The sequence below is a fragment of the Lepidochelys kempii genome, chromosome 3 (genome assembly GCF_965140265.1).
Source record: "Lepidochelys kempii isolate rLepKem1 chromosome 3, rLepKem1.hap2, whole genome shotgun sequence".
NCBI lineage: Eukaryota > Metazoa > Chordata > Testudines > Cheloniidae > Lepidochelys > Lepidochelys kempii.
In genome coordinates this window covers 150,686,005-150,713,131 of record NC_133258.1, presented here as the reverse complement: position 1 = coordinate 150,713,131, position 27,127 = coordinate 150,686,005, and the positions used below count along the sequence as shown (strand labels likewise).

The 27,127-nt window shown below is 42.9% G+C and overlaps 1 protein-coding gene across 1 annotated transcript in view; it reads right to left on the bottom strand.

The window, feature by feature from the left end:
* The window catches only part of DNAH8 (dynein axonemal heavy chain 8), a 577,606-nt gene that overhangs the window by 113,128 nt on the left and 437,351 nt on the right, over positions 1-27,127 (bottom strand). The window contains exons 58-61 of the mRNA XM_073338555.1: positions 26,090-26,199; positions 15,149-15,312; positions 2,988-3,180; positions 42-164 (exon numbers count right to left, since the gene is read on the bottom strand). Of these exons, the coding sequence (XP_073194656.1) occupies positions 42-164; positions 2,988-3,180; positions 15,149-15,312; positions 26,090-26,199 (590 nt within the window). The remainder of the gene's footprint in view (positions 1-41; positions 165-2,987; positions 3,181-15,148; positions 15,313-26,089; positions 26,200-27,127) is intronic.

Below are 27,127 nucleotides of genomic sequence, written 5' to 3'. Positions count from 1 at the left end.
ACCTAAATTAAATGTATTATTAAATGCTGTATAAACAAAACCTTAACAAGATGTGTCATTGCATCTTTAAAAAACACCAAATCAAGAAATGATCCCCTAACGGCTTCATTGTATTGCCTCTGGTACATTTGCAATTTTTCACACAGAAATTCAAAGCTTGGGATCTGAAAGAGAGAGAAAAAAGCAAGAAAAATAACAATATTTATAGATAGTCCTAGCATATTAGTGTAACTACAGAGGTAAAAACACTTATCTGAATAAAATTATGTAGACAAACTTTTTGGCAAACTCCTTCACTGAATTACTTCCCAGTTACCTGAGATCAATGCATCTGCTGCATCCATAGACTCTCTCTTTTAGAATTGTGTCTCATAATATAATCAGGAACTGTTAACAGCATTTAGAACTAAAATAGGCTTGCAGGCTCTGACATGGCACATAAACTGCATCTTTACAAGGAATCCTGCGGTCGGTTCCTGGTTTTTTCACTTGTTCTTATATCTAGAACACTGGTATTCTTATTAGTTCCTTCAGGATTTATTTGCTTGTGGCTTATTTATATTGGGACAGATTCTCAGCTGTGCTGAATTTACACTTTGCACTATTGAGGAAAGTAAGACGAAAAGGTGGCTCAAAGCCACGTTTTCAGCTCCCCTGATTCTTGGACAGTTGTGGATTGAAACAGTTCTGCAAGTAATTTAAAACATCTTAGGGGCTCAATTTGCTGAGTCACAGAGTTGAAGAAGACTAACCCGTCTTTGTGGAGGAGTCTCTGGAGTGGTCTCAGCTGGTGTAGAGGAATGCAGAGACCAACAACTCATCTAAACTCTCAACCCCCTGTTCTGGCAGACTGATGGCTAGAAAAAATGGCAAACATGAGCTTGAAACAATCATGGCAGTATTCCCCTTTCATGGCTTCTGAGAAGGTCTCATTACAGATGAAACAACTCTGAACCTTTGGCTTGTTCCATTTGACCTGCTCCACCATGATGGGGGAGGGAGAATACATGGAGAAAAATAACTTGTTGGGGGGATCTTCTTTGAAGAACAAAGCCCAAAAATGTTGTCCCCTAAAGGAGAACAGAGAGTAGGGGAAATAATTTTCTTGTTGCTGCCCCAATATTAGCATTAAAAGTTAGGATTGCAAAGGATACGGAGAATGCTGAAAGATCACTGGCACAGAAGTGGTCCACCAGTTTCAGGAAGATAGGTACAACCAAAATGTCTCACACTACAGAAGGGTTAGGAATCAGACATTTGCTAGAAATTCAATCTAAAATTTCTTTGCTTAATTTCACCTATAATTCCTAATTATATCTCCTTGTATGAGTCAAAAGAATCCACCTCCTTCTTTGGGGTTTACACACTTCAAATACTTATGCACAACTATATTGTCTCCGTCTGTTGGCCAAAGTAACCATATGCAAATGTATTTTTTTAAAATCTTTCCTCATAAATCAATCCCTACATTTATAGTGCTCTTTTCTGCATTGATTCAATTTTTTCAACAACTTAATGATAATTAGATTGCCAAAACAGAACACAGTATTTTAGGTGCAGTTCCAACAGCCATACATGGAAAGGGACAAATGCCTCCTCTGCTTTGAGATGTGAGGTTTCTTTATATACTGCAAAAAATTATGTTGGCATCTCACAAGTAAATTTGCAGTCTACTGTCAACCCAAGTCTCTTTCATCATTACTGTTTTTCAAGAATCTCCCCCCACGGATCTGTGTATTGGATTATTTTCCCCAGATGTAGTATGTTTGCATTTTTCCAGAATGGATCTTATTTTATTACTTCTTTAAATGGGCAAAACCATCACCTAAGTGTAATATCACAGTTTCAGCCCATAATTATGTTGAAAATTTATTTGTGCATACAATACATGGTCAACCCTCAGGCCTGCCTGTAATTTTCCTTTCACTTAGGTGTATGATTGGTTTTACACTCTTAAATGCCACTTAATCAAAAAGTTTTAGGGCCCAATTGGTATACAATTGCCTATTTTACATGTACATTCAGGCACATTATTTTGAAAACACAGCCTTGCGTGAAAATATTTCCCATAGAAGTTCAAACTGACTTACATTGTCTAATGGAAGCTACCACAAAAAGTTGCTAAGTCAATTTTTTCTAGCAGGGGAAAAAATGCCAGCTAGAAAATTTGCTGCCAAACACAGATAAACTATACTAATAATTAAAATGTACTTAAAACCAACAAAGAAAAGTTACATTTGAACTATAACACATTAAAAAAGCATCAGACACAAGTAGCTCCAAGTCATGGGCAGATGGGGAAAAAAAAGTAAAACTGAGGTGGAAAGGAGGCTGAGCATCCTTTTATTTAGAAGGTCTTGCAGTGACTGCTTCAAGGCTTGAGAAGGTACCTTTCACTTCGCGCTTCAACACCAACCTCCTGTTTGACCTTGACAATGACTTTCTTTACAAATGAAGTAAAACACGCGGCCACTGCTGCTCTTCCTGAATTAACATTATCTTGTATGTCATGAAAGAAGAATCTCAAATTGTTTGTACCAACCCCAAAAGAAAATAGTGATTTTAGATCCTCTATTTATCCTTCAGGATTTAAAATTTCACTGATATTCTTCAGTGCTATCTTAAAGGGCATGCTGCGGGCTGCACAGGAGCACACAATCCTGTTGGTTCTTAAAACTGTTTCACTAATTCTGTGTAGCCGAAATATGTCATTAAGACTGGAGAACAGTGGAGTGAAGTGGAAGAGAATGAACAGCCTATATTTATATCAGGTGGATTGTTTACCACATTTTAAATTGCTTTTTAAAGATGTAGATTTACATGATTAACTGTAAACTAATTTGACCAACCTAATAATGTATTCCCTAAACCAAAATTTGTGCATTTATTTGATAAAACTTTCAATATGATCCCAACAATATAGTACATTTAATAAGTAAAAAAAAAACCCCTTGAATGCCTAATTTTTAAGGTGTAAAATAAAATACCATTTCATAAACTTTTGGTGCTTCAAATACAAAATCTTCAGGTTCATCACCAGTTGGTTCAGGCATATCCTGTAAAAAATCTACAAAATATGGTTCAGCCTGGAGAATTGATGCTAATCCTGGATCCACATGTTCCTCAATTGCTTTAGTAGTGGCTTTATCAAACCAAGCTACATCTTCATCATTAACAAATCTACAAGACATAGATTAATACAATTTAAAAGAATGGAAAAACTTTTTAGCTAAAAAGGAATGAAAATAGTTAAACACTGAAATGACTCAAGTAAAACTTTAGCAAAACACAAATTAGATAATGATAGCCACTGAAATTTAAGTGCCACTATGTTTTACAAGTACAGTAGTCATATCTCTATAATACAGAATAATTTAGCTTTCTGACTTTCATCCAGTTAGGACAGAACATTTAATTTATCAGTTAAATAAGGGGAAATGATTCACTGATAGCTGTGCTTAATCAAAGCCCTACCTTTTCTACCCTCTTAGTTTGGGATTCAGTACATCTAAAGTCATGATGCCACCTCTCAGACAGCAAGGAAACAAAAAAATAGTGAAAAGAAGAGGGGATATACCTGTGTAGGCTGATTTCACAACTTGTTCCTTCAGACTGCTCTTACACCAAAATCCACAAATAGCAGAGGAAAGGCAAACAAAGAAGAAAGAATAGAGAGGAGAGGAAGGGAGGAATGCAGGATGGGAGAAAACAGAGAACACTGATACAGTTACTGATGAGGAATTTTACCTAGTTAAACCTTCTCCTTTGATTCTATCCTGCATATGGATTCAAACAAGCTAACAGAATTAGCAAGCAGTTACTTTAGTAGAGGGAGTGTGATTTCTTAAGAAACAGCTAGGAACACTCTGCTCAGTGGTGGTAGATAAGAGTGTGAGAGGTTCTAGAAAAGGGAAAAGTGGGCAGCTAAGAACAACTCTGAATCACAGATATTTAAATGTGCTGATATTCACAGCCTTCTTTTCTCCTCCTTCTCAGAGATGAAATATTGGGGGGTGGAAAGAACAGGGCAACCCCAAATCAGACAGCTGTGAGCAAAGCTCTGTGCTTTTGGACGAGGAGGCAAAAATATTGAAGAATTGAGGGGTGGAGTCAGCCTGTATATAACCCCTAAATCTCATTATTAGTCTACTAGCATTCTGACAGATGGCACCATAACACTAGCTGTGTTGAACCCAAAGCAGGGTAGGAGAAGACAATACATGAACATTATATAAATACATTCATCTTTCATGTCCCTTTATGTACTTTGGTATTGTCCAATCAATGCAGAATGTGAACATATTCAGTAAACTGATATCACATAAATTGCATGCCAAACGTAAAGTCTTTCGCTTTATAGCTGGCTCTCTCTAAAAGGGTTTTATTTTGAAGCTTCATGGCATTTATGAATGGATATGGTCCTGACTTCAAATTCAAATTGAGTGTCATCTTTCTTCTTCCATTAAACAAGGCACTAATGTCTGTACAAATATATACTTTTGTTTCTCATAATGTGCAGCGGTAAGCATAATTTAGGGCACAAAGAAATCTATGAACAGATAATGTACTCTACAATTGATTTATGTTGAGTAGTCTTTCTCATACTATGGGGGCAATGAGAGTGTCTGGCTGGAGCAGGAAACTCTTGTCTTACTTCCATTTATGTAAGCAGTGTCAGGATGAGCTCCACCCTGATATCTGGTGGTGAGGTATGGCAAGTTGTGGAAAACAACTTCAGGGGCCCATCTCATTTGCATAGGCACACCCACCCCACCTAGCATGAGGCCATAGCTGCCCAAATGGTCACTTTGGCTGCTGTGGGATCCCCAGTGTCTCTGTTATTGGGGCAGGAAGAATAAATTGTTCTTACCCTGATTATGGGAACTGTGCTTGGAACTGTACTCGACCTTTTGTTATGATGGAGGGACTCACTATCAACTAAGTAGCACTCGCTAGGCAAGGGTCATGGGTTCCAAAACTCTGTGAAGGGAGAGAGGCTTGAGACAGGTATTAGTACCTGGTGGTGTGGGCCCCTTTGTGAGGGCGTGAAACATCAATTGCACCTCTGTCTCTCTCCACTGTGGAATGTCAGAGCTAATTTTGGGTCTATTAAGAGTCTTGCTACAGGTACTGTGCTGTATTCACTTTGGCCTTATGGTGCACCAGCACTATGGCTCCCACTACTATGAGCTGAAATCACTGAGCACTGTGTCAAGTAGTGGGGAGCTGGAAGATCTAGAGTGCAGTGGTGCTGTTCATGGATAGGCTGGCGGAGAGTTTGTGAGATGGTGGAGCAGAGCTGTGCAGAGCGGAGCCGTTCGTGAGACGGTGGAGCGGTTCGTGAGACGGCGGGGCGGAGCGGAGCTGGGCAGGGTGGAGCGGAGCTGTGCAGAGCGGAGCCGTTCGTGAGACAGCGGAGTGGAGCTGTGTGGAGCGGAGCTGTGCGGAGCGGAGCTGTGCAGAGCGGAGCCGTTTGTGAGACGGCGGAGTGGAGCTGTGCGGAGCGGAGCTGTGCAGAGCGGAGCCGTTCGTGAGAGAGCAGAGCGGAACAGAGCCGTTCGTGGAGGAGCGGAGCCCTGTGGGGCAGTCAGCTTCAGGTTACGTAAGGTGCCCCTTACCTCTTCCCCCCCCCACACACAGGCACATTTTTAGCCAGACTGGAGAGTAACACTCTGCAGATGAACTTTTGAACTCTGAGGCTGGACTTTTTGGACTTTGGGTGATTTGTGGATTGCTGGACTCAAGAGACATTTGGGTTCTGGGACTCAAGAACCCGAGGGAAAGGATGTGGCCCAATTTGCTGGGGTGGGTCTTTGCTCATGGTTTAGTTAATGAACACTAGTTGTGGTGTTTCCCCAATTTAACGCTGATGTCGTTTACCTCATGTTATTAAAGATTCTCTGCTACACCGAGACTCTGTGCTTGCGAGAGGGGAAGTATTGCCTCTTTGAGGTGCCCAGGGGGTGTGTAAGATTTTCCCAGATCACTGGGTGGGGGCTCAAGCCAGTTTTGCATTTGCTTTGATGAGAGGGAACCCCTGCGTACTGAACTGAACCCGGCCCTTGCTGCTATCAACTTGGCCTGGCAGAAGGGTTACATTTATAATCCTGAGATTAAGAAAATTAAGAAAATGCAAATTGCTGCATAGAATTTTAGATTTCCTCTATGAACTCCCTCAACTCTGCTGGAATCTTGTGCATCCAGAGGGGCGATAGGAACTAAGCAGGTTTTTCCACTAAGTGATTCCTCCTACCCCCTAAGAGCTACTGTGGCACCAGCACTGAGCTCAGGGAAACTGTCTGCCTTCCTCCACCCAGAGTTCTCCCTTGCTGACATTCAGACAGTGTGGAGCTCCCTAGGGAGAAGGGAGAGGCAGCAGCCAATGGATTCAGGACATTTCTGGCAGAGACAGAGACTCATGGTGAAGCATGCTTGCTATATAAGGGGCTTTAGATAGAAACTATTAGAGGGATCAGTTCAAGTGAGAACAGGTTCAGAAAATGGGATGGGAGAAGAGATGGGTGTCAGAAGGACAGCCTGGTGCGTGGACTCAAGAGGGACCAGGGGAGAGAAAGGGGACAGGCTCTGTGAATAGGGACACAAGGAAAACAGGCTGAGGGAATGGGGGAAAGAGAGGCTCAATGTGTAACTTTTAACTTTTTGTGTGTGTTTTAGCTATCATTTGCTGCAGTCTACATGCCAATGTATATTTAGCCTGTTTTTGCTTCATCCATATTACCAGAATCCTGTCGTCAGTATTTTGGAAAGCTCCAGCTTTTATAACTTTATTGCCTTCCTTATACCAGAAGATTATTGGAATATAAAAATTAGAGCCTGCCTCCACTTGACTACCAGAGGCAAGCATTGTGAAGGAAAGGTTACTCACCTTGTGCAGTAACTGGCATTCTTCAAGATGTGCATTCCTGTGGGTGCTCCACATCAGATACCCTGCGCCTTTGATCAGAGATTTTTGGTAGCAATGCCCATTTGACCCACACTTGTACCCTACATATCCTCGTGTCCCATACTGAGGCTATATAGGGCTGTGCAGGCAAACCACCCTCAGTTCCTTCTCTACTGCAAAGTCCCACAGAGGAAACCCTGAAACAGAGAGGAAGAAAGGTGGATAGTAGAGCACTCACAGTGACACAAATCTTGAAGAACTCCAGTTACTGCACAAGATGAGTAATCTCCTTCTTTGAGTAGTGTCCCTGTGGGTGTTCTACTTCAGGCGACTCCATGGCAGTAACCCCTTACGGAGGTGGGAATTTTGGAACAGAGGTTATCACAAAAGTAAGAACTGTGTTGCATACTGAAGCATGTGATCTTGCAGGTGAACCAAAGCATAATGGGTGAAAAATGTATGCACTGAGGATCATGCTGCAGACCTGCAGATTTCAGCAACTGAATGTCCTTAAGTAGGGAAATGCTGTAGACTGTGCTCTAGTAGAATGCACAATCACTTGTAGAGGAGGTGCAACCTCAGCCAAACCATAATAGGCAATAAACGCATCCAGAAATCCAGTGAGAAAATGAAGTCAGAGGCTCCCTTAGACCTATCTGTAATACAAATAAAGAGTCTAGGAGACTTCCTGAATGCCCTAGTGCTGTCCAAGTAAAAGGATAATGACTTCTTAACATGTAATGCATGAAAGACAGATTCCTGTGTAGACTGATGCAGCTCAAGAAAGAAAACAGAAAGGTGAATAGTTTGGTTAATGGCCACTAAAATCCATCTTCAGAGACAGATGTAGCAACAGGCACATAGTTATAGGCCCTAAATTAACCTTGATGGCACTCATAGAAAGGCCTGATGTTTTCAGTTCCAGCAGCTAATCCAAGACAGTGTAAAAATGACGACAGGTGAAAGATGAAGCCGGTTATACCAGAGATGATATAGTCTCCATTTCTGAAGGTAAGTGTGTCTTGTAGATTCCTTTCTGCTACTTAAAAGTACATTTTGTACTCCTGATGAACAGGCTGCCATTAATCCCAAGAACCACTGAGGAACCATGCTTGTACTTGCAGAATGTTCAGACTGGGGTGAAGCATCTGACCTGCATCCTAAGACAACAGCCGAGGTTTGGTAGGGGAGCTGCCACAGAGGGTGAGGGGTGAGTATGATGAGGTAAGGAAACCAAACTCGTCTTGGTCAAGTTGGTGCAATCAAAATTACTTTGGGTTGGTCCAGTCGGATCTTGATGAAGATCTTTAAAAGCAAAGGAATTGGAGGATATGCATAAAAAAGACTTTTTGTAATGAGGAAAGCATCTGCTAGAAACTGGGGATTGAGTTCCCTCTGGAATAGAATTTCCTGCACTTTGTGTTGGCTGCTGGGGCAAAAAGGTCAACCTCTGGAAATCTCCACAAAAGAAATATTTTGTTGAGGACTTGAATCCAACTCCCATATGTAATTTAGGGACATATTTCTGCTGAGGTCATCTGCCATGATGTTTTGAATACCTGGGAGGTAAGATGCTGAGATGACTATCTGGTTGGTTATGAACCAGCTCCAAAGTTTTATCCCTTCAGAGCAGAGTGGGGCGGGGGGTGGGAACACGCTCCACCCTGACGATTAATATAATACACACAAGCTATGTTGTCTGTCATGATCTTGATGGATTTGTTTTTTACAAGGGAAAGAAAGTGGTCTCAAGCATTTCTGACTACTATTAACTCCTACAGATCGATGTGCAGCATTGTTCCTATTGTGACTACTTGCCTTGGACTGTGTGAGGATCCAAGTGAGCCCCCCCATCCCAAAAGGAAAGTGTCTGATATAACACGATGGTAGGGGGATTCTGGCTGAACAGGACTCCTACACAAATCTTGGAAGGATTCTTCCATCAGGTGAGTGACTGTAGGACCTGGCTGGGTATAGATACCTGCTTGTATAGACTGTGTTTGTTCATACACAAACTGTCCTGACCACCCCTGGAGACACTGAAGGTGCAACCTGGTGTTTTGTGTCACAAAAATGCAAGCTGCCATGTGTCTCAGCAGTTGCAGACATGCCCTTGCTGGAACTTGAGTATGGAGTTACACTTTTTGAATAAGATCCTTTAGAGCAAGGAACCTGTCAGGAGGGAGATATGCTCTGCCTGTTATTGAATCCTGAAATGCTCCTGTAAAGAGTATTTTCTGCATAGGGGGTCAAGATTGATTACTTGAGATTCATCTGCAGGCCTAGCCTTCGAAATAGTGAAGTTGTTGTTAGAACTGCCAACCACACCTCCTGATAAGACCAACCTCTGAGGAGCCACTTGCCCAGGTAGAGAAAGACAGTTATTCCTACATGAGAATATAGGCAGCTACAACAGCCATTATTTTTGAGAACACCCCTGGGGCAGAAGGCAGACCAAAGGGTCAGACCAAGTATTGGTAATGATTGTGATTGAATGTGAAACAAATAAATCTTTTCTGAGAGAGATTAATTTCTACGTGGAAGTAGGCATCTTTGAGGTTGAGGGTCACAGACCAGGCCCCAGATTTGGGGAGGTAATTATAGCTGCTAGGGACACCATTCTGAATTTCAGATATCTGACATGTTTGTTCAGTTGTCTGAGATATCATAGTGGCCTCTGCCACTCTTTTTCTTGGGTATCACTAAATATCTTGAGTGGTATCCTTGTCCTCCGTCTTGAAGTGGAACTGGTTCTATGGCCCCTAGACTTAGGAGCATTGAGATATCCTGTGACAGCAAATGATTCTGAGAGGGGTCCCTAAAGAGGGATGGGGGTGGGAGGGCAGGATGGATGTAAATTGGTTAGTATAAACTGATGCAATGGCTTCCAAAACCCATTTGTCTGATATTATAGCCTCCCATGCCCAAACTGAAAAAGGGGAGTTGTGTCATGCAGCCAAGAAACCTTAATTATTGGGAGGTTTGGACTCTTGACCAAACCATCCTAACTGGAGTTTGGACAATATTGATGGCTGAGATGATGCAGCCAAGGTAGTTGCAGGCTGCTTTTTAGAAAATCTTGACCTCTTAGCTGGTAGTTCTGGTGGCCTATGGAAGGCAGAAAATTGTGCCAATTTTCTCTTATTTGCAGGTGTTGCCCCAGAGTCCTTCATGGTATGAAGCAAATCGTCCAGGAAATCTGTGAAGAGCTTGTGACCCTCAACAGGTAAATCTTCCACCGTGGATTGCACTTCCAATGGAAAACCACACAACTGAAGCCAGGAAACTTGTCTCATTGCTCTTGTGGTGAAAATATATCTAGCTGCAGTGTCTGCCACATCAAGTGAAGCCTGCAAAGATGTTTTTGCCAAGAGCTGACCTTCCTTTATTATGGCACTAAACTGTTCTTGGTGTTTCTGTGGCAAATGGTCAATAAAAATATTAAACTCATAGTTCAGGTAGTCATATTTTGACATCAGTGCCTGATGATTAGCTATCCTGAACTGTAATGGCACTTATGCTCTTATGGGGTGACTTTTTGGGTATGTTGCCTGCCTAATTCACATGACCAGAGAATTTGGTGCTGGGTGAGAAAACAAAAACTCAGAATGCCTGGCCAGGATGTAGTATTTTTTTAATCAGCTTGCTTGCATGTAGTGGGGACTGTTGCTGCAGTTTGCCTGATGGTCTTGGCTCGGTCAAGATGGGCTTCATTAACTGGCAGTGCCACTCAAGCTGAAGCAGAAGCATGCAATATGTCAGGCAGCTTGTGATGGGAATCTTGGACTTCTTTGAAGGGAATTTGCAGGGTCTCAACAACCTGCTTCATCAAGTACTGGAACTGGCAAAAGTCATCAGCTATTGATGGCGGTAGTGGCATTACTGCCTCATCAGCTAATGAAGAAGGATATATTTGTAAGGGGGATAACCTCTGTATTCACTCCTGCCTCTTGCTCCTCAGAGGTCTCCTCTGCTGACTCACAGTGCAGGAGGGGATGGATGATACCGGGTAACGAGGCCTTCTTTATTCCTTATAGGAGTTAATTGGGGCCCTGAGAAATTACTGGCAGTACATTGCCCATGGATTCCAGTACAGCCAATGAGGAGACCATAAGGCATGGGGGGAGGTATCAAGAGTTGGTCATCTCAAGTGTTAATAGGCAGGGATCTGATATTCTGCCTTTCTTGCATCTGCATCAGGGAATAATGTCTCCCAGAGTAAACTGGAGAGCCTTGAACAGAAAGTTTTGAGTCTGAGCTGGACTACTCCTCCACATATTGTACAGGAGGTGAAAATCCCTCTTCCTGGATACTAGAAGCTGGAAAAGAGACAGGTCTCACAAAACAGGAGTGATTGGTGACCAAGCAAGCCTTAGGATCAAGAGGTGTCTGGAAGTTTCAAGGAGGAGATATTCAGGCTCATTAGGTACCCTAAGGTCGTTCAGATATGGGAACTCCTGTGGTACTAGCACAACTGAACTTGCTATGTACACCAATGATGTTCCCAATGCTGTTGTCTGGGGCATTGGTGTCGGTACCAAGGGGACTGTGGATTCCATTGAAGCTGCTCTCTTGGTGACAGTCGTCTTCAGTACTGAGCCCTTTACCGTTGAGGTATGGGACTTAGTTGAAGTCCTAAAGTGTTTCATAGTACCCAAAGTGCATAGAGCCTCACTAGCACCTCTCTCAGGGCCTGAGGTCTCCAGTGACTGAGTTTTCTTTGAGGAGGAACTCTCTGTTCTGCACCTCTTATCCCCCTTCTTAGACTTGGAGCAGGAAGCTCTCAGTACTGCTGGTGCAGTTATCGGCCTGACTCATGGAAAGTATCAGAGACCAGAACGTTGCTGCTCTCTTTACCTTGAAAAGTCTTGGTGACCATGACCTTGACTTCAACGGGGCACTGACAGAAGAGGAGGGTCCCTGTAGAGGGGGGTTCTCTGCACCTGAAGCTGGTCTTAGGGCTTGCTACGTTATTAAGAGCCTGTATGTTATTTCCCTGTTCTTATGGGATCTTCCCTTTAAAGAAGTGCATATCTTGAACTTGCTGAGTAGATGAGCGTCTCCAAAAAAACATATGCACTGGGAATGCTCATCACAGCTTCTGCACAAGAGAGCCACCTTTTAAATCCCAGGGAGCTTGGCATCCCAGACAGAAGAAAATTTGTTTGAACCCCTCAAAGGGGAAAAACAAAAAATGTATATAATTTTTTTGGGGAAATAAGAAAAAGCTAAATTAACCATTCCAATAACTATAAGGTACTAAACCTACTACTAATAAAGAACTACTACTAATATAAAGAGTAAACAGGCACACACTAAACTCTGTCTCTGGCCGAAGGCAGATGAGATGGAACTGAGGGCCATTCACCCTCACAGCCCTATATAGCCTAGCTACAGGCTAATAGGACATGTAGGGAGCATGCACAGGTCAAATAGGCATTGGTACCAAAAATCTCTGATCAAAGGCTCAGGGCTCATGTGCACCTGAAATGGAGAACCCACAGGTACACTACTTGAAGAAGAATCTTGTTTTTTGTACATCAGAAACTCTTACACTGACTCAGGCTAAGTGTGTGTGAGAGAGAAAGAAATAGATTTTTTATACTTTTGGCTTTGCCAGAGTGGAAGTAGATATGTAGCAGTGTGTGAAATCTATTGTGCTGAACAGTAATGTTTATATACCCAACACTTTAGCATAGATAAATTCATCTTATGAAGATATGATCTGAAAATATGGCTGATAAATGTACAAAAGAAGATACAGGGCATGTACCATTTCAAGACCTCTGAGTTTAGGACTAATTAGAAAGAAAGACAAGACAGAGTTTATTCTTTATTACACACTGTTTCCTGTTGTGTCTGTAGCAAAACATTACTACTTTCACTTTGTAATATATACATGAAGAAATACAACATATATACAACTGTTTATAAAAAGTTAACATTTATTCATAGTTACTAACCTACGGTATTTGAAATATGAAAGAATTTCCCTCGGGAATTAGAATAGGAAACAACTACATTATCTGAAAAGGAGTACTTACAGCACCACAGGTACTCCTTTTCTTTTTGCGGATACAGACTAACATGGCTGCTACTCTGAAACCTGCATTATCTGAGATCTCAGTAGTAATTGTGGGTAAATGTTGATTTTTAATTGTGATCACTATACTCTAGCTCAGGGGTGGGCAAACATTTTGGCCTGAGGGCCACATCAGGGTTGCAAAACTGTATGGAGGGCCAGGTAGGGAAGGCTGTGCCTCCCCAAACAGCCTGACCCCCACCCCCCTGCTTCTTGTCCCCTGACTGCCCCCTCCCAGGACCTCTCGCCCCTAACCACCTGCCCAGGACCCCACCCCCTATCCAACCCCCACTGCTCCCTGTCCCCTGACTGCACCAACCCCTATCCACGCCCCCACCCCCTGACAGGCCCCCCAGGACTCCCACACGTCCCCTGACTGCCTCCCCGAACCTCCACCCCATCCAACTGCTCCCTATCCTCTGACTGCCCCCTGGGACCCCCTGCCCCTAACTGCCCCCGGGACCTCCAGCCCCTTATCCAACCCCCCCACTCCCCGTCCCCTTACCATGCCGCTCAGAGAAGCAGGAGCTCTTAGCCCCACCGCTGCGTTCCCCAGCAGGAGCAGTGGGCCAGAGCACTGGCAGCGTAGCGACCTGAGGCTGCGGGGGAGGAGGGACAGCAGGGGAGGGGCTGGGGGCTAGCCTCCCCGTCCAGGAGCTCAAGGGCCAGGCAGGACGGTCCCACGGGCCGGATGTGGCACGTGGGCTGTAGTTTGCCCACCTCTGCTCTAGCTACAATTTTACTATGATTCCTGAGTGTAGGCACATAGGAGTGCATGGCTGTCCCTCACTGTCAATCTCTGAGGGAGGCCACGCTTCTTTGCTGTCACGCACCTGGAATGGCAGTCTGTACAAGGGGGAAATTAGCTGTCTCTAGGGCTCCAACCCACAGGCAGGGCAGAGCAGTGAACAGTCCAAGGCCCAGGCCCTTAGGCAGGGGTGAGCACCAAACACAGTCTAGGACTCAGGCAGTAAACTGACACGGGCCTCCAAGGGTGGGGTGGCAGAGGGTAGGGGGAGACAGGCCCACCCGACTCCACCATGTCCCAGCCCAGGGCCCTAACAGTGGAAGAGTGGGGATCAACCTGCAACACACTGAGCTTGTATCAGGCCAGCACTCTACCAGAGGGTTGTCTAGTTTCCCTGGGCTACTTCCTACTCTCCCCAGGTATGGTACTTCAGTGTGGTGAGTGTCTGGTGTCTCCTCAGGGTACACCGCCAGTGGCAACCCCAACAGTTCCTCAGTGTTGGCTGGGTCTGGCAGCTTTGGTAGCTTGTGCGAGTCCTCAGGGTAACTGAAGTCTTCTGCATCAGCAGTGGGAAGAATGCATCCGTCTCCTCTGGCTGCTGCTTCCCAGCTGAGCTATAGGGCCTGCCTTTTACTCTTCCTGTTCCTGTCCCACACCTCTGCTTCCGGCGTGATGAGTGTGGCCTTCCTGGTTCCACTCACCAGGGGGCATCTGGCCGTCCCTCACTGTCAATCGCTGAGGGTGGCCACACATCTTTGTTATACTGAGCTAATGCTCCTATTCTTGAAAATAGTGCCATGGGACCTTTAATAACTAGACCTCTGTTTTATGAATCATTTGAACATGCCCAGGGGGAAAGGGGCCATTGGTTTATTACAGGGCAGTCAAACTCATTCTGTGGAGAGGACTAAATTACATTTTAAATTATGATCTGTGGGCCAGTGTACAAATGTAGGTCATCATACTACCTTCTTTTCACACCAGCCCTCTCTTTGATGTCAAGGAGAGGTCTGCACTGAGATCCAAGTTAGAATATGCTCTTTGGTGTTATTCAATCCAATTACTGACCTAGCCCATTTAGACCTAAGTTGATATTTGTTGGGATAAAAGCACAAGGCAGGATGGTTGCAGAAAAATAAAACATCTTTAAACTTGGCCCTATATTGCTGATTTTCATCCCTGAAGAAAGAGCAAGAGTATATGACCATAAATATAATGGTCTCCCAATACTACTAAATATTGTAAAATATATAAAATTACAGAATTATTAAATCAACACCAAAGACATACTCTAACATGGATCTCTGTGCAGAGCTCTCCTTGACATCAGATGGAGAGCTTCTGCAAAAAGAATTAATGGTCTCCCAATAGTACGAAATATTATAATACATACAAAATTATAGAATTATTGTACCTGTCAGTAATGACTCTATTGCACTCATTTTTAAAAAGTGCCATAAGGGTAGTGACATCCTCACATTCTTCTGCTTTGATAGTTAACATTCCTTGCCAAATTCTGGAAAGGTCTCGAAGATTGAAGATATAATGAAACTTGGATGGTGTGGGCAGCATCTTTACCTAAAGCCAAAAATATAGTTATTGTTCAAACTCAAAGACATCTAAAAGGAAAGAAGAGTAATACACACTGAAAATAATAATGATACTTGCTTTCATATATCGCAATCTGGGCCTCCTCCTTCTCCCAGTGAAATCAGTGGCAAAAATCTCAGTGGGAGCAGGATTGAGCCCTGTATGTAAAATGTCAACACTTAGAACATGTAACCAAAAGTTCATATATTTTTTGGTTTTCATTAAATAAAACTGATAACTTACAAAAGACATCTCAATCCAACTTCTAAAATATATTGATTAATGTCTTGGTTGTGAATAGTCCTCGCAGATACAGAGCTATCAGGATGACTTGATGCCAAACACTCCAGTTCCAAAGGCAAACAGATTCCTGGCAGAGGGGACAACTGAGCTTCTCCTTGACTGTTCACATGGATCATCACTGTCATAGAGTCTGCCATACTGTCAGTCCTTGTATCATCAGAAGAAATGCTGGGCAGACCAAACAAATCATTCTGAGTTCTGACACCTTTATGCAAAGGCATTCTTCAAAGGTCCATAGTTCCTCATATTTGATGATGATCCAGGTAACCTCTCCACCCAAAGGTAGATATTCCCTTCATCAAGAGGCTAAGATTGCTGATGATGAAGGCACTTCAATTCTAGAATCAGGCACCATCTCCCTTTTTTCTTTGTGAAAACAGCGTGAGTAAAAACCCCACCCATTGAACTGCAAATGAACATGTTCCACTGCTCTGAGAGGTAGAAGTCTGTCCACCCTTTGGAGTAGGTCTCTTGTGAGAGAGGTCTCTCAAGAAGGACAGAGAAGTGGAGTGAAGGTAGGGAATCTGAAATGATAAAGAATACCCCAATCTGAAAATCTCTACGACCCAATCGTCTGAGATGATGGGGTCCCAGACTCCCTGAAAATAACAAAGGCAGTCTCCAAAAGGGGGCAAAAAAGAATATAGATCTTCCAGATGTTCTACAGAATGGCTCTTGACCACAGTATCAAAATTGCTGTTTCAAAGTGGATGCAGGGTTTGTAGCAGAAAACACAGAGGCAGAAGGTCTCTATCTCTGAAATCTTTGTCTCTTCCTTGGTGGCTCTGAGACTCTCTGCTGAGTGTATTAATATGCAGAGGGACTCTGTGGAATAACTCTGAGGCCTGGCTTGCTTTCTCTTAGGCACTGGCATGTAGACTCCCAGTGATTGAGACTAGCCCATGAATGTTTCAGGATCCATGATCCTAAGTCTGTGCGTAAAATAACAGGCCCTAGACTCCCTCACAGACCAACAGAGGTAATATGAGTGAGACCTTGGTGAGTGGACAGGGGACACCTCACTGCTGTGTTCAGAGACTGAAGAAAAGGAATATTCCTCCTCCAGGGATGGAGGAGGACTAAAGAGTGATCTCGTCAGTGGTGAAGAAGTGCTGGGTACCATGGCAGTCGCTGGTCCATAGGAGGAACCTTTACTACAGGGCACAATATAGTTGGCTCTGTTAGGTCAGTTGGTACCACAAATGACTTCAGTGCCGAGAAGGTCAGAATTGAGAGGAGTGGAAAAGAGATAATCAGCACAGTGTCATGGTTGCCGAAGGTCATCAATACAGAGTGAATTGACATCAGTACCACAGAACTGGTACCAGGCACAGCCTAGAACTTATCCTGAAATAGTACTGTCAGTCAGCTACCAGTCTTCATCAGGGTGTCAGTGGGACACATTCCAGGCCATGAACCAGCCTTAGAGGGAGTGAGGTGAAGTGAGCTATTTTTCCCCCCACTAAGACCCAGAAAAGGCAACTTGCACTTATGTTCTACAGAGGAACAGTGCTCCTTCCTACGACGATCAGAAGATTTTGCCAAGGAGGACTTGGCAGTCTTGCTAGTCTCTGAAGCCAAGGTTTTCTTAGAAGAAAAGGCCTGGGAACTAGGGGTTGAGTCAGAACTAGCAGGAGCATTCCTACACAAAGGCTGTTCAGGCCCAGGGAGTTATTTTCTCTGAGGTAGGCCTAAAAAAAAAAGTCCAAAAGAAAAAGTCTAAGGCGAGCCTTTCTCGTTTTCTGCATTCTTTTTGAGAAAAAACAGCAGATAGAGCATATGTCCTTCCCCACAGCAAAAAAGGCATCTTGAGTGACAGTTGTTTCGTGGCATAAATGCCTCACAAGATGGGCGATTCTTGAACCCAGGGGGCCTTGGTTGAGTCACAAGGGCTAAATCCCAATACCAGGAAAAATTTCCCTAAAACTATGAAGAAACATATAGGGTTTTTTCTTTCTTTTGTTAAAACCAATGTGTATACCTACACTATTTACACTAACTAACTGACAAACACTACCCTAATTATATTAAGACCTAATTTACAGAACTAAGTATTACAGAAAAATTTTCTGGGTTACGCAGTCTGCAAGAGAAACAGACATTGCTAAGGGTTCTATCTCACAGCCATGGGCAGTAAGAAGAAACAGAATAATGGTTGGGCACAGAGTAATTGGTGGGGGTGTTTACTCGGGGTGCAAGCATGGCCCCAAGCATTTCTGGCCAAAAGGATCTGATCTTACATACATGGAGCACATGCACCAGAGGTGGAATACATATGGACAATCACTCGAAGAACAACCTGAGTTCTGTTCTTGGATGTCAGAGAGGAGTGTAGTCTAGTGGTTAGAACAGTAGCTATAGACTACATAGAGAAACACAGAGGTTTGACAGTTTCTTTCTGAGAACCAGTGTAGTGTCGGCCATATAAGCAAGCTGGTATCTATGCCCAGCTCTACTATAAATTACTTTGTGCATCCTTTTAGTTAAATGTGTCAAATGGAGTAGTTGATATTTGACCTCCTCTTAAGGTATAGGTATGCTCAATAATCAAGGCTGTGAAGTGCACAGAAATATAAACAATAGTGAGCAGAACAGGTAAGATTTGAACTCGTGGTCTCCTGGCTCTCAACACACTGCATGTTTAATTCAGCTAAAGTATATTTTGAGGGGGATTGTTCACTTCACCTTTTCCCCCATACAAGGAACCTGATTCAGTTGAAATACACTACACTGAAGAGCACCCTCGTCCCAGGAATGCATCATTGTACTGGAGTCATTAAGGGTCGATATGGATTTGCTGAGCCCTTCTAAACACTTAGCTCCCTTCCATTCCCTCTCCATTCTGCTGTGTCTCTTTTCCTACCTCAAACATCCCCACACTCTCATATCCTCACACACCTTAGAGAAAGTAGGGGGAGATCTCTTTCTCAATTTCATGAACCCCTAAACTTGCTGTATTAAAACTGCAGGAAATCCCATACACAAAAACTTTGTTTAAAAGGTTTAAGGTTGGTTAAGTGTGACTTCCTGTGATGGGGCGCCTCCACTCCTATCCTCTTTGCTTCAGACTACTCAGAGACCTTCCATTTTGTAGATACCCCCACGCAGTTTATTTATAGTGGTTCACGCCACCACCTTTACATACTAGGGCAGCTGTGGTATTTATGTTATCCAGTTTCACTACCCCTTCTCCTGAAAGGGTGGAGGGAGGGGTTAAATGTATCTCCACCTAAAGAACGCCTTTTTCTTATGCATTGCTAACCTCTTCCTTCCTTCTTTCTTTTCTGTTGTCCACCCACCTTTTGGTCTTCCTTCCTGTGCTCTTTTATCCAGTCTCCTTGTTAATGGAGTAGATAGCTCGTTAACTTCTCAACCCCAATCTGATCAGATAATCACAAATTAATCTCCCACATCAGCCCTATCTGGGGCTTAACTGATTAAACAGTGACCAAAGTGCTGATTCAGTTGCTGGTTCCCAGCACTCTATCACACACCTCTGCACCTTGCCTGTTAGAAAGGTGTTTCATTCCCTTCGCTCTCCTCACTTTACTGGAGGCACTGTTTGGCTTCAATCTTTCTTTGCTCCCAGGATAGTCACCTAGAGTCCCCTTGTAAGGGGTGTGCATTCTCCACCCACAGAAATCACATTTGGTGGATGGAAATTGCCCTCATAACTCCATTTCAGCCCACAGGTCCTTGCACTGGGGGCAACCTGGGGGGCCAGGTTTTTCGTTCTCGCCCCTTTTATTTTGTGGAGGGGTCTGCTTGTGCTACTGTTCCTCCTGGCTACCTGTGGTCACTTGTTCTCCCAACAACTCCATACTGCTCTTGGGGTCCCTTCCTTTGTCATTCTAAAGCAGAAAATCTGAAACTGCTTGACCACTATTAACAAATTTGGGGTTATTTTCATTCCCTGAAACCATTTCCTTGTTTTTCTTTTTTCCTTCTCCCTTAATTTCCCTTTCTTTATTCTCTCTCTAGCATGTGTTCTTCTGGATAATATTTTCCAACCCTTCTAAATTTAACAGCTCTTCTCCCTTTCCTGTGAATTTCACTCCTTCCCCCTGGGATGCCCCTTTTGCTCACCTAGTGGGAAGGGGTTCCAGCCAGTGCCTTACACAAGGGGGTGGTGCAACCCATCTACTCCCCCCAAGCCACTTCCATTTAAATTCCAGTGAACATCCAGGGGCATCTGTGCCATAGGTTAGAGTTTCTTATCCCGATGTATACATTCGGGTGTCACTCTTGCTCTAGGAAATATCCAGTGGGGTTTCACCAGCTCTCATCTGATTAATGAACAGGCTGAGATGGCAGTGTCTACCAGATCCCTTTGATACCTCCTCCCCAATATTACAGAAATGGTAAGTAATTTCCTTCTTTTTCCCTTCTTCGGAGTCCTGGCTCAAACCCAGAATTTTGTAAACCCACAGTCCAAGTATGGGCAGTCTCTTTTTATATGTCCCTGATGCCCATGTGGTAACACGCAAGAACCTGAGACTCCATCAGTGTTCCCCTGGGCTCCTTCTTCTTGGCAGCCTTTCCAAATGTAATTTCTCCAGTCTTCCTCCCTAGATCCATCCTCTTAACCTGCCACCCCCTCACCCCCTGGTAGCAAAGTCCACATCTACAAACTGTCGTATTAGTTTAATTGTTGCATGTAGGGTAATGGGTTGATGCTGATAGACTCATACCCAGATATTCTCTGGGAGAGGAGGACTGTTCAAGAATGACAACATTCATAATATTGCCCACACCTTGACTGTCTGGCCTCAGTGAACAAGTGTCTCAGTCTGTCAATTTTTGGGCAAATGCCTGGGACCTTAACCCCCAGTCTATTTTGCAGCTGGACATTTTTGCCTGTACTTTTCTGTCGAAAGTCCCACCCAGTCTAGGATGGCTGCCTTAACAACTTCATAATCCCTTGCTTGCTTGCCACTGAGAGCCATATAGGTGACCTGAGCCTCCCCTGTTAATTAGAGCGCTAGCTGTAGGACCCAGGTTCCCTTGTCCCTACATCTGCATCTACAGCCACACTCTCGAAAGTAACTAAAAATGCATTGGGGTTATTCACAGGGCCAATCCTGCTGAGGTCCACCCTCCACCCCGATTACCGCTCCCCGTCACAGGGCTCAAACCATTTTGTAATAGTTGTTGCTGTACCTGGGCTCACTCCCTTATAAATTCCTGAAGACTTTTTTGTTGCTCAGCTTAGGTGAGAAAGAATATTCTCTCCACGTGATGGGACTGCTGGAAGGTCTGGAAAACCTTCTGCATTTCCTTCTGCTGTTCAACCAGCCACTGCAATGCCTCCTCCATCTCCCAGCCTGCTGAACCTTTACACCAGCTTCCCCATCAGACTCTCTGTTTGTCCAGATAAAGGCTGGATCCCAGACAAGCTCCCACCTGTGATAGAATTCCTCCACTCCCATCCTCTTTGCTTCACACAAATGGCTCAGAAATCTTCCCTTTTGTAGGTACCACCAAGCAATTTATTTATCGTGGTTCACACCACCACCTTTATATACCAGGGCAGTCATGGTATTTACAATGCTATCCAGCTTCATTACCCCTTCTCCTAAAAAGGGAGTAAAGGTGTCTCTGCCCAGAGAACTCCCTTTTGTCAGTCAGTCCCTCCCTCCCTGCCACCACCCACCTCCTTCTGCTTCCTCCCACCCAACCTCTTGGGCTTCCTTCCTGTGCTCTTTTATCCGGCCTCCTTGTTAAAGGGCTAAGTAGCCCATTAGCATCCCAGTCCCAATCCAATCTGGTAATCAGTAACTTCTCTCATTAATTAGGCCCTTGCTGGGGCCTAACTGGTTAACCAGTGACCAGAGTGCTGGTTCAGCTGCTGATTCCCAGCACTCTGTCATATTTCCTGTCACAAGGCAAAGCTTTTTAAAAAAAAAAGAAAAGAAAAAGAAAAAAGAAATACCAAATTATGAGACACCTCTTACCTGTACCACAATGCCTACACAGCACAGTTCCACATTAAGAAAAAATAAGACAATAAAAAACAAACTCGACATTGTCATAAGGAACTTCCTTCTGCCTCCAGCTGCTAAGGGACACACTGCACAGAACACATTAATCTCCCTCACAATATAATGCAAAACCTTAATCACAACTCATGCTGCCCCCACAAATACATGACCCACTACACACTTAACTTGTGCACATATGTGGATACTGAATATTTGCTAAAGTTGCTGAGGATGTAATTAAGGTTGTGTGCTATATTGTGAGAGAGATTAACATGCTATCTGAAGGGCTTCCTTATCATTTGGCTTGGAGGCAGAAGAAAGTTCCTTGTGATACTGCCTGTTACTCAGTGGAAACTGTGTCCCATAACTTGCTGTTGTCTTGCTTTTTAGTATTAGAGTTGGGTGGAATGTTGTCAGATCTAATCACCGAATCCCTCTTAAATTACTCTTTTGTTTACAGAATTTACATTTGTACTACCAAGGTCAGAAATAGGCCCAAAGATTCATTGACTGCCAAGGTGGCATGTTCATGGTTCTGTTTCTCCTGAAAGGTTTGTTAATATAAAACACATTTACAAAAAGGCAACTGCATTCCTTATAAGGCTTCAGATGTCTGAAACCCAATCAGCTCCAACAGGAGAAAAATAGAAATCTGAACTCACATCTTGGCAGGTGAGAAAGAGGGAAAGATTTTCAAACATACACAAAATCTATTAAAGATTTAGGAATAATATTATTATTATTTATTATTAAAAGTATTTCTAATGAGTTCAGATGCATATTTCCAGTTCACACTGTCATGTATTTGAAAAACTCTGTGTACAAGCATATGAGAGTAGAATCTGGCCCACAAAGAAAATGGAAATGACTTAGCGATGAAGGTATATCATAATCAGGGCACAGATTCGACCTCTATCACATATTGACCCCTCTTTCATGGTGCCTTCTTATCTTTCAGAATTATAGAATTACAGAAATGTAGGGCTAGAAGGGATCTCAAGAGGTCATCTAGTCCATTCCCCAGCACTGACATATACTTGCACCATCCCTCACAGACGTTTATCTAGCCTATTCTTAAAAACCCCCAATGATGGGAATTTCCACAATCTCCCTAGATAATCTGTTCCAGTGAAAAACGTTTTTTTCCCTAACATTTAACCTAAATCATTCTTGCTGCTTACTATACCAATTCTTCTTGGCCTACCCTCAGTGGACATGGAGAACAATTGATCACCATCCTCTTTATAATAATCTTTTATATTTAAAGACAGCTATCCAGTCCCCCTTCAGCATTTTCTTCTCTAACTAAACATGACCAATTCTTTCAACTTTTCCACATAAATCATGTTTTCCAACTTTTTGTCATTTTTGTTGCTCTCCTATGGCCTCGCTCCAGTTTGTACACATCTTTCTTAAAGTGTGGTGCCCAAAACTGGACATAATGCTCCAGCTGAAGCCTCACCAGTGCCAACTAGATTGGCACAATTATATCCCGTGTCTTACAACAGTTGTTAATGGGTTCCCACCACAGTCAGGAAGAGGGTAAAAAGCTCCTCTAGGCACAGTCAATCCCAACCTGGCATACATGTGAAACCTGCCAAACCTAGAGATGGGATGATCCAAGTTTAGTAAAGGGTCGCATTCAGAGAGCAGGGGCTGCTTACTGGGAGAATGGCTGAAGAACGTCTGCAAGCTGGATCTTCTGGAGAAGCAGAAGGACATACTTTACTCTAAAAGAAAAGGAGTACTTGTGGCACCTTAGAGACTAACCAATTTATTTGAGCATGAGCTTTCGTGAGCTACAGCTCACTTCATCGGATGCATACTGTGGAAACTGCAGAACCTTAGCTCATGCTCAAATAAATTGGTTAGCTCTGCAGTTTCCACAGTATGCATCCGATGAAGTGAGCTGTAGCTCACGAAAGCTCATGCTCAAATAAATTGGTTAGTCTCTAAGGTGCCACAAGTACTCCTTTTCTTTTTGCGAATACAGACTAACACGGCTGTTACTCTGAAACCATACTTTACTCTGTTTTTCCTTTTTGTTTAGAAACCAAGTTGCTCAGCCTGCTTCTTCAGACACAATGAGGTTCGGAGCCCAGACAGCAGAGAAGGAAGTCTGTGATGAGAGAGGCTCCTTTCCTCACACCACAGGAGTGCCCTAGAGGTCATCCCAGAATGACATTTACCTTTTTCACAGAAGTATCACATTGTTGAGTCATATTCAATTTGTGACTCTTTGTGGGGGATAGAGTGACAATGTGTGTCACTATAACACCCAAATCTTTTTCTGCGGTACCACTGCCTACCCAGTTATTGCCCATTTTGTATTTGAGATTTCCTCCATAAATGTAGTACTTTTCACTTGTCCCTATTGAATTTCATCTTATTTATTTCAGACGAATTCTCTAATTTGTCAAAATCATTTTAAATTCTAATCCTGCTCTACAAATAGCTTGTAATCCCTCCCAGATTGGTGTCATCTGCAAAATTTATAAATGTAATCTCCACTCCATTATCCAAGTCATTAATCAAAATGTTGAACAGAACTATATCCAGGACAGACCCCTGTGTGACCCTGTTTGATATGTCCTCCCAGTTTAATTTAATCTATACCATATTAATGGTATTTATATGCTTATGAGAATGTCAGATCAGAATGGGAATGTGTCAAAAGCCGTACTAAGGTCAAGGTATGTCATGTCTACTACTTTGCCCTTACCCACTAGTCTGGTTACACTGTCAAGAATGAAATTAGGTTGGTTTGGCATGATTTTTCTTGTTGGCCATTAATTATCACCTTATTATTCTCTAGATGGTTACAAGTGGATTGTTTAATAATTTTTTCAATACCCTTCCAGGTATTGAAGTTAAGATGACTGGTCTATAATTCCACTGGTCCTCTATTTTCACCCTTTTAAGACAGGTATTATGTTTGCCATCCTTCAGTCCTTTGGAACCTCACTTGTCTGAGTTCTAAAGATAATCGTGAAGTATTTCAGAGATATAATAAGGTGAATTTCAACAGGCCCTGCCAACTTGAATATATCTATTTTATCTAAATATTCTTTAACCTATTCTTTCCCTATTCTGGCTTGTGTTCCTTCCCCCTTGTTAATATTAATTACGTTAAGCATCTGATCACAATTAGCTTTTATAGTGAAGACTGAAGCAAAAAAGGTATTCAAGATGTCAGCCTTCTTTGTGTCATCTATTATTTGCTCTCCATCCCCATTAAGTAATGGACCTACACTTTTCTTCATCTTTCTGTTACTTCTAATGTATTTATAGAACCTCTTCTTATTGCATTTTATGTCCCTTCTCAGTTGTAACTTATATTGTGCCTTAGCCTTTCTGATTCTGTCCCTGCATGCTTGTGCCACTCTTTTATGCTCATCCTTAGCAATTTGTCCTTGCTCCCACTTTTTGTAGGATTCCTTTTTAATTTTCAGGTTATTAAAGAGCTCCTGAGGGAGCCATATTGGTCTCTTACTAGAACTAAGCTTTAATTTAAAAAAAAGTAAGTTTCTAGATCTTTTGGTTGCTGAGAGTGTCTTGAAAATGTGAACAGGGTATAACTGATGCAATGATGTATACTTGCTTTTGCAGAATCTGAAATAACTTTTAGAGGTGTGAACTACCCCATTTATTTCAATGGGTGCTAACTCAGATGCTCAATATAAGAATGTTTACTTTCTCTTTGATAAGCAGTGAAAGTCAGTACTTTTGGCCTGACCTACACAAATTTTGTACCAGTATCACGATTTTAGTTAGGGATAACTTAATTTTTTTTAACCAAAATAGCTATACCAGTGTAAAATACCTTTATATTGATATAACTGTGTCCACACTAGCAGTGTTGTACAGCTTTAACTATGCCAATATAGTGAAAATGGTACAACTTTTGTGTGTGGAGAAGCCCCAAGAAAAAAGAGGAAGGATAAAATTATAAAGAGCTGCATAATCTATTGTGAGTAACAGCTCATTGGTGCCATGAGTGAGTGGACTTGGGGAGTAACACCACTTTCCCCCACCACTTTGCCCTAACCCAAAGAGCCTAGCACAGTCTAGTGGAGCATCTGAGACCCCTCTAAGAGGAGCCATGGTCATGAAGCCCAGTGGAGCATATGAGTTTCACCAAGGGAAAGCCCAGTACGAAGAGCCCAGCAGAGCAAGCAGATCCCATTTTGGGAAAGCCAAGCCCAAAGGGCCCAGCAAGCATTCTTGATCACATTTGGAACATTTGCGTAATCTACTCTGAGTGGCATCTCATGTGGGTTGATCTTATTTTTGAGCATAGTTTGGAAGAGCATCACCCACATTTTCTCACCTCATTAACCGCTGATCACAGTGGGTAACGACTGTGGGTAGTTTTATGAAACATATGTTTTTAAAATTTTGAAATAAGCACCTAACTTATGGTAATAGGCACCCTGTTAATAAATAGTGAATACAACTCCATTATTTCCTGTATTCTGTACCTTAGTCCATTGCCACAATATTCTGCCTGCTGGAACTAATTTCTTTATCATGTCACATATTTCAGGATTGAATTTTCTGCATGGATGAAAGTATCCACAGCCAATTATTCCTGAAAAATAAGATGCAATATACAAGTTCACAATGATTGTAAGATATAATTCATTCTTTCCTAAGAAAGAAAGGTTATTTACCTTACAGTCGCCATGGTTCATTGAGATACATTGTCTACATAGATTACACTTCTGGTCTGGTGCACAGGCCCCCCATTCATGTGAGATTGGATTTTTTTGGCCAGCAGTGTCTATTGGGGCTGTGGCTGTGCTCTAGATGGCCTTGCAAATACACCCTAGAAGGACATAAAGGGTGGAATGGACCTTACCATCTTTCAGTTCCTTTACCATTACAGAATTCAAGTGATATAGGACTCTGAAGTAGCAGAGAAGGAAGGTGTGTCAGAGAATCAATGGGAACAATACATCTAAAAGAACTGCAGTTACTGTTAGGTAAGTAATCATTTTTTCTTCTTTGAGTGATTGTCAACATGGATTCCACTTCTAGTGACTAGCAAGCAAGGACCTCATAATCAGAAAGTGAGTGCTAGGAGTCCTATTTTAATAATGGTTGCAAGACAGGTCTGCCTAAGAGGACGTCAAATCTTGAGGTCTCAGCTAAGGAATAGTGCTGGATAGAAGTGTGCACTGATTCTCATGTAGCTGCCCTGAACATTTCTGAAATTGATATGCTTCCCAAAGAAGCCGCAGAAGTTGCCTGAGCCCTGGTGGAGTGGGCTCTAGGCTAATTTTGCTAACTCATAGCACGATCTAATACAGTTAGATATCATTTAGATAGTCTTTGGGTGGATATTGTCTGACCTTTCATCCTATCAGCAAATTCTACAAACAGCATGGGAGAGTTCCTGAAGGTCCTGTTCTGTCAAGATCACATGAAAGAGCCCTAACCCCATCAAGGGTGTGAACTTTGGCGTCCCCTTGTTTAAGTGAGGCCTGGAAAGAAAACTGGACAGTGAATCATCTGAT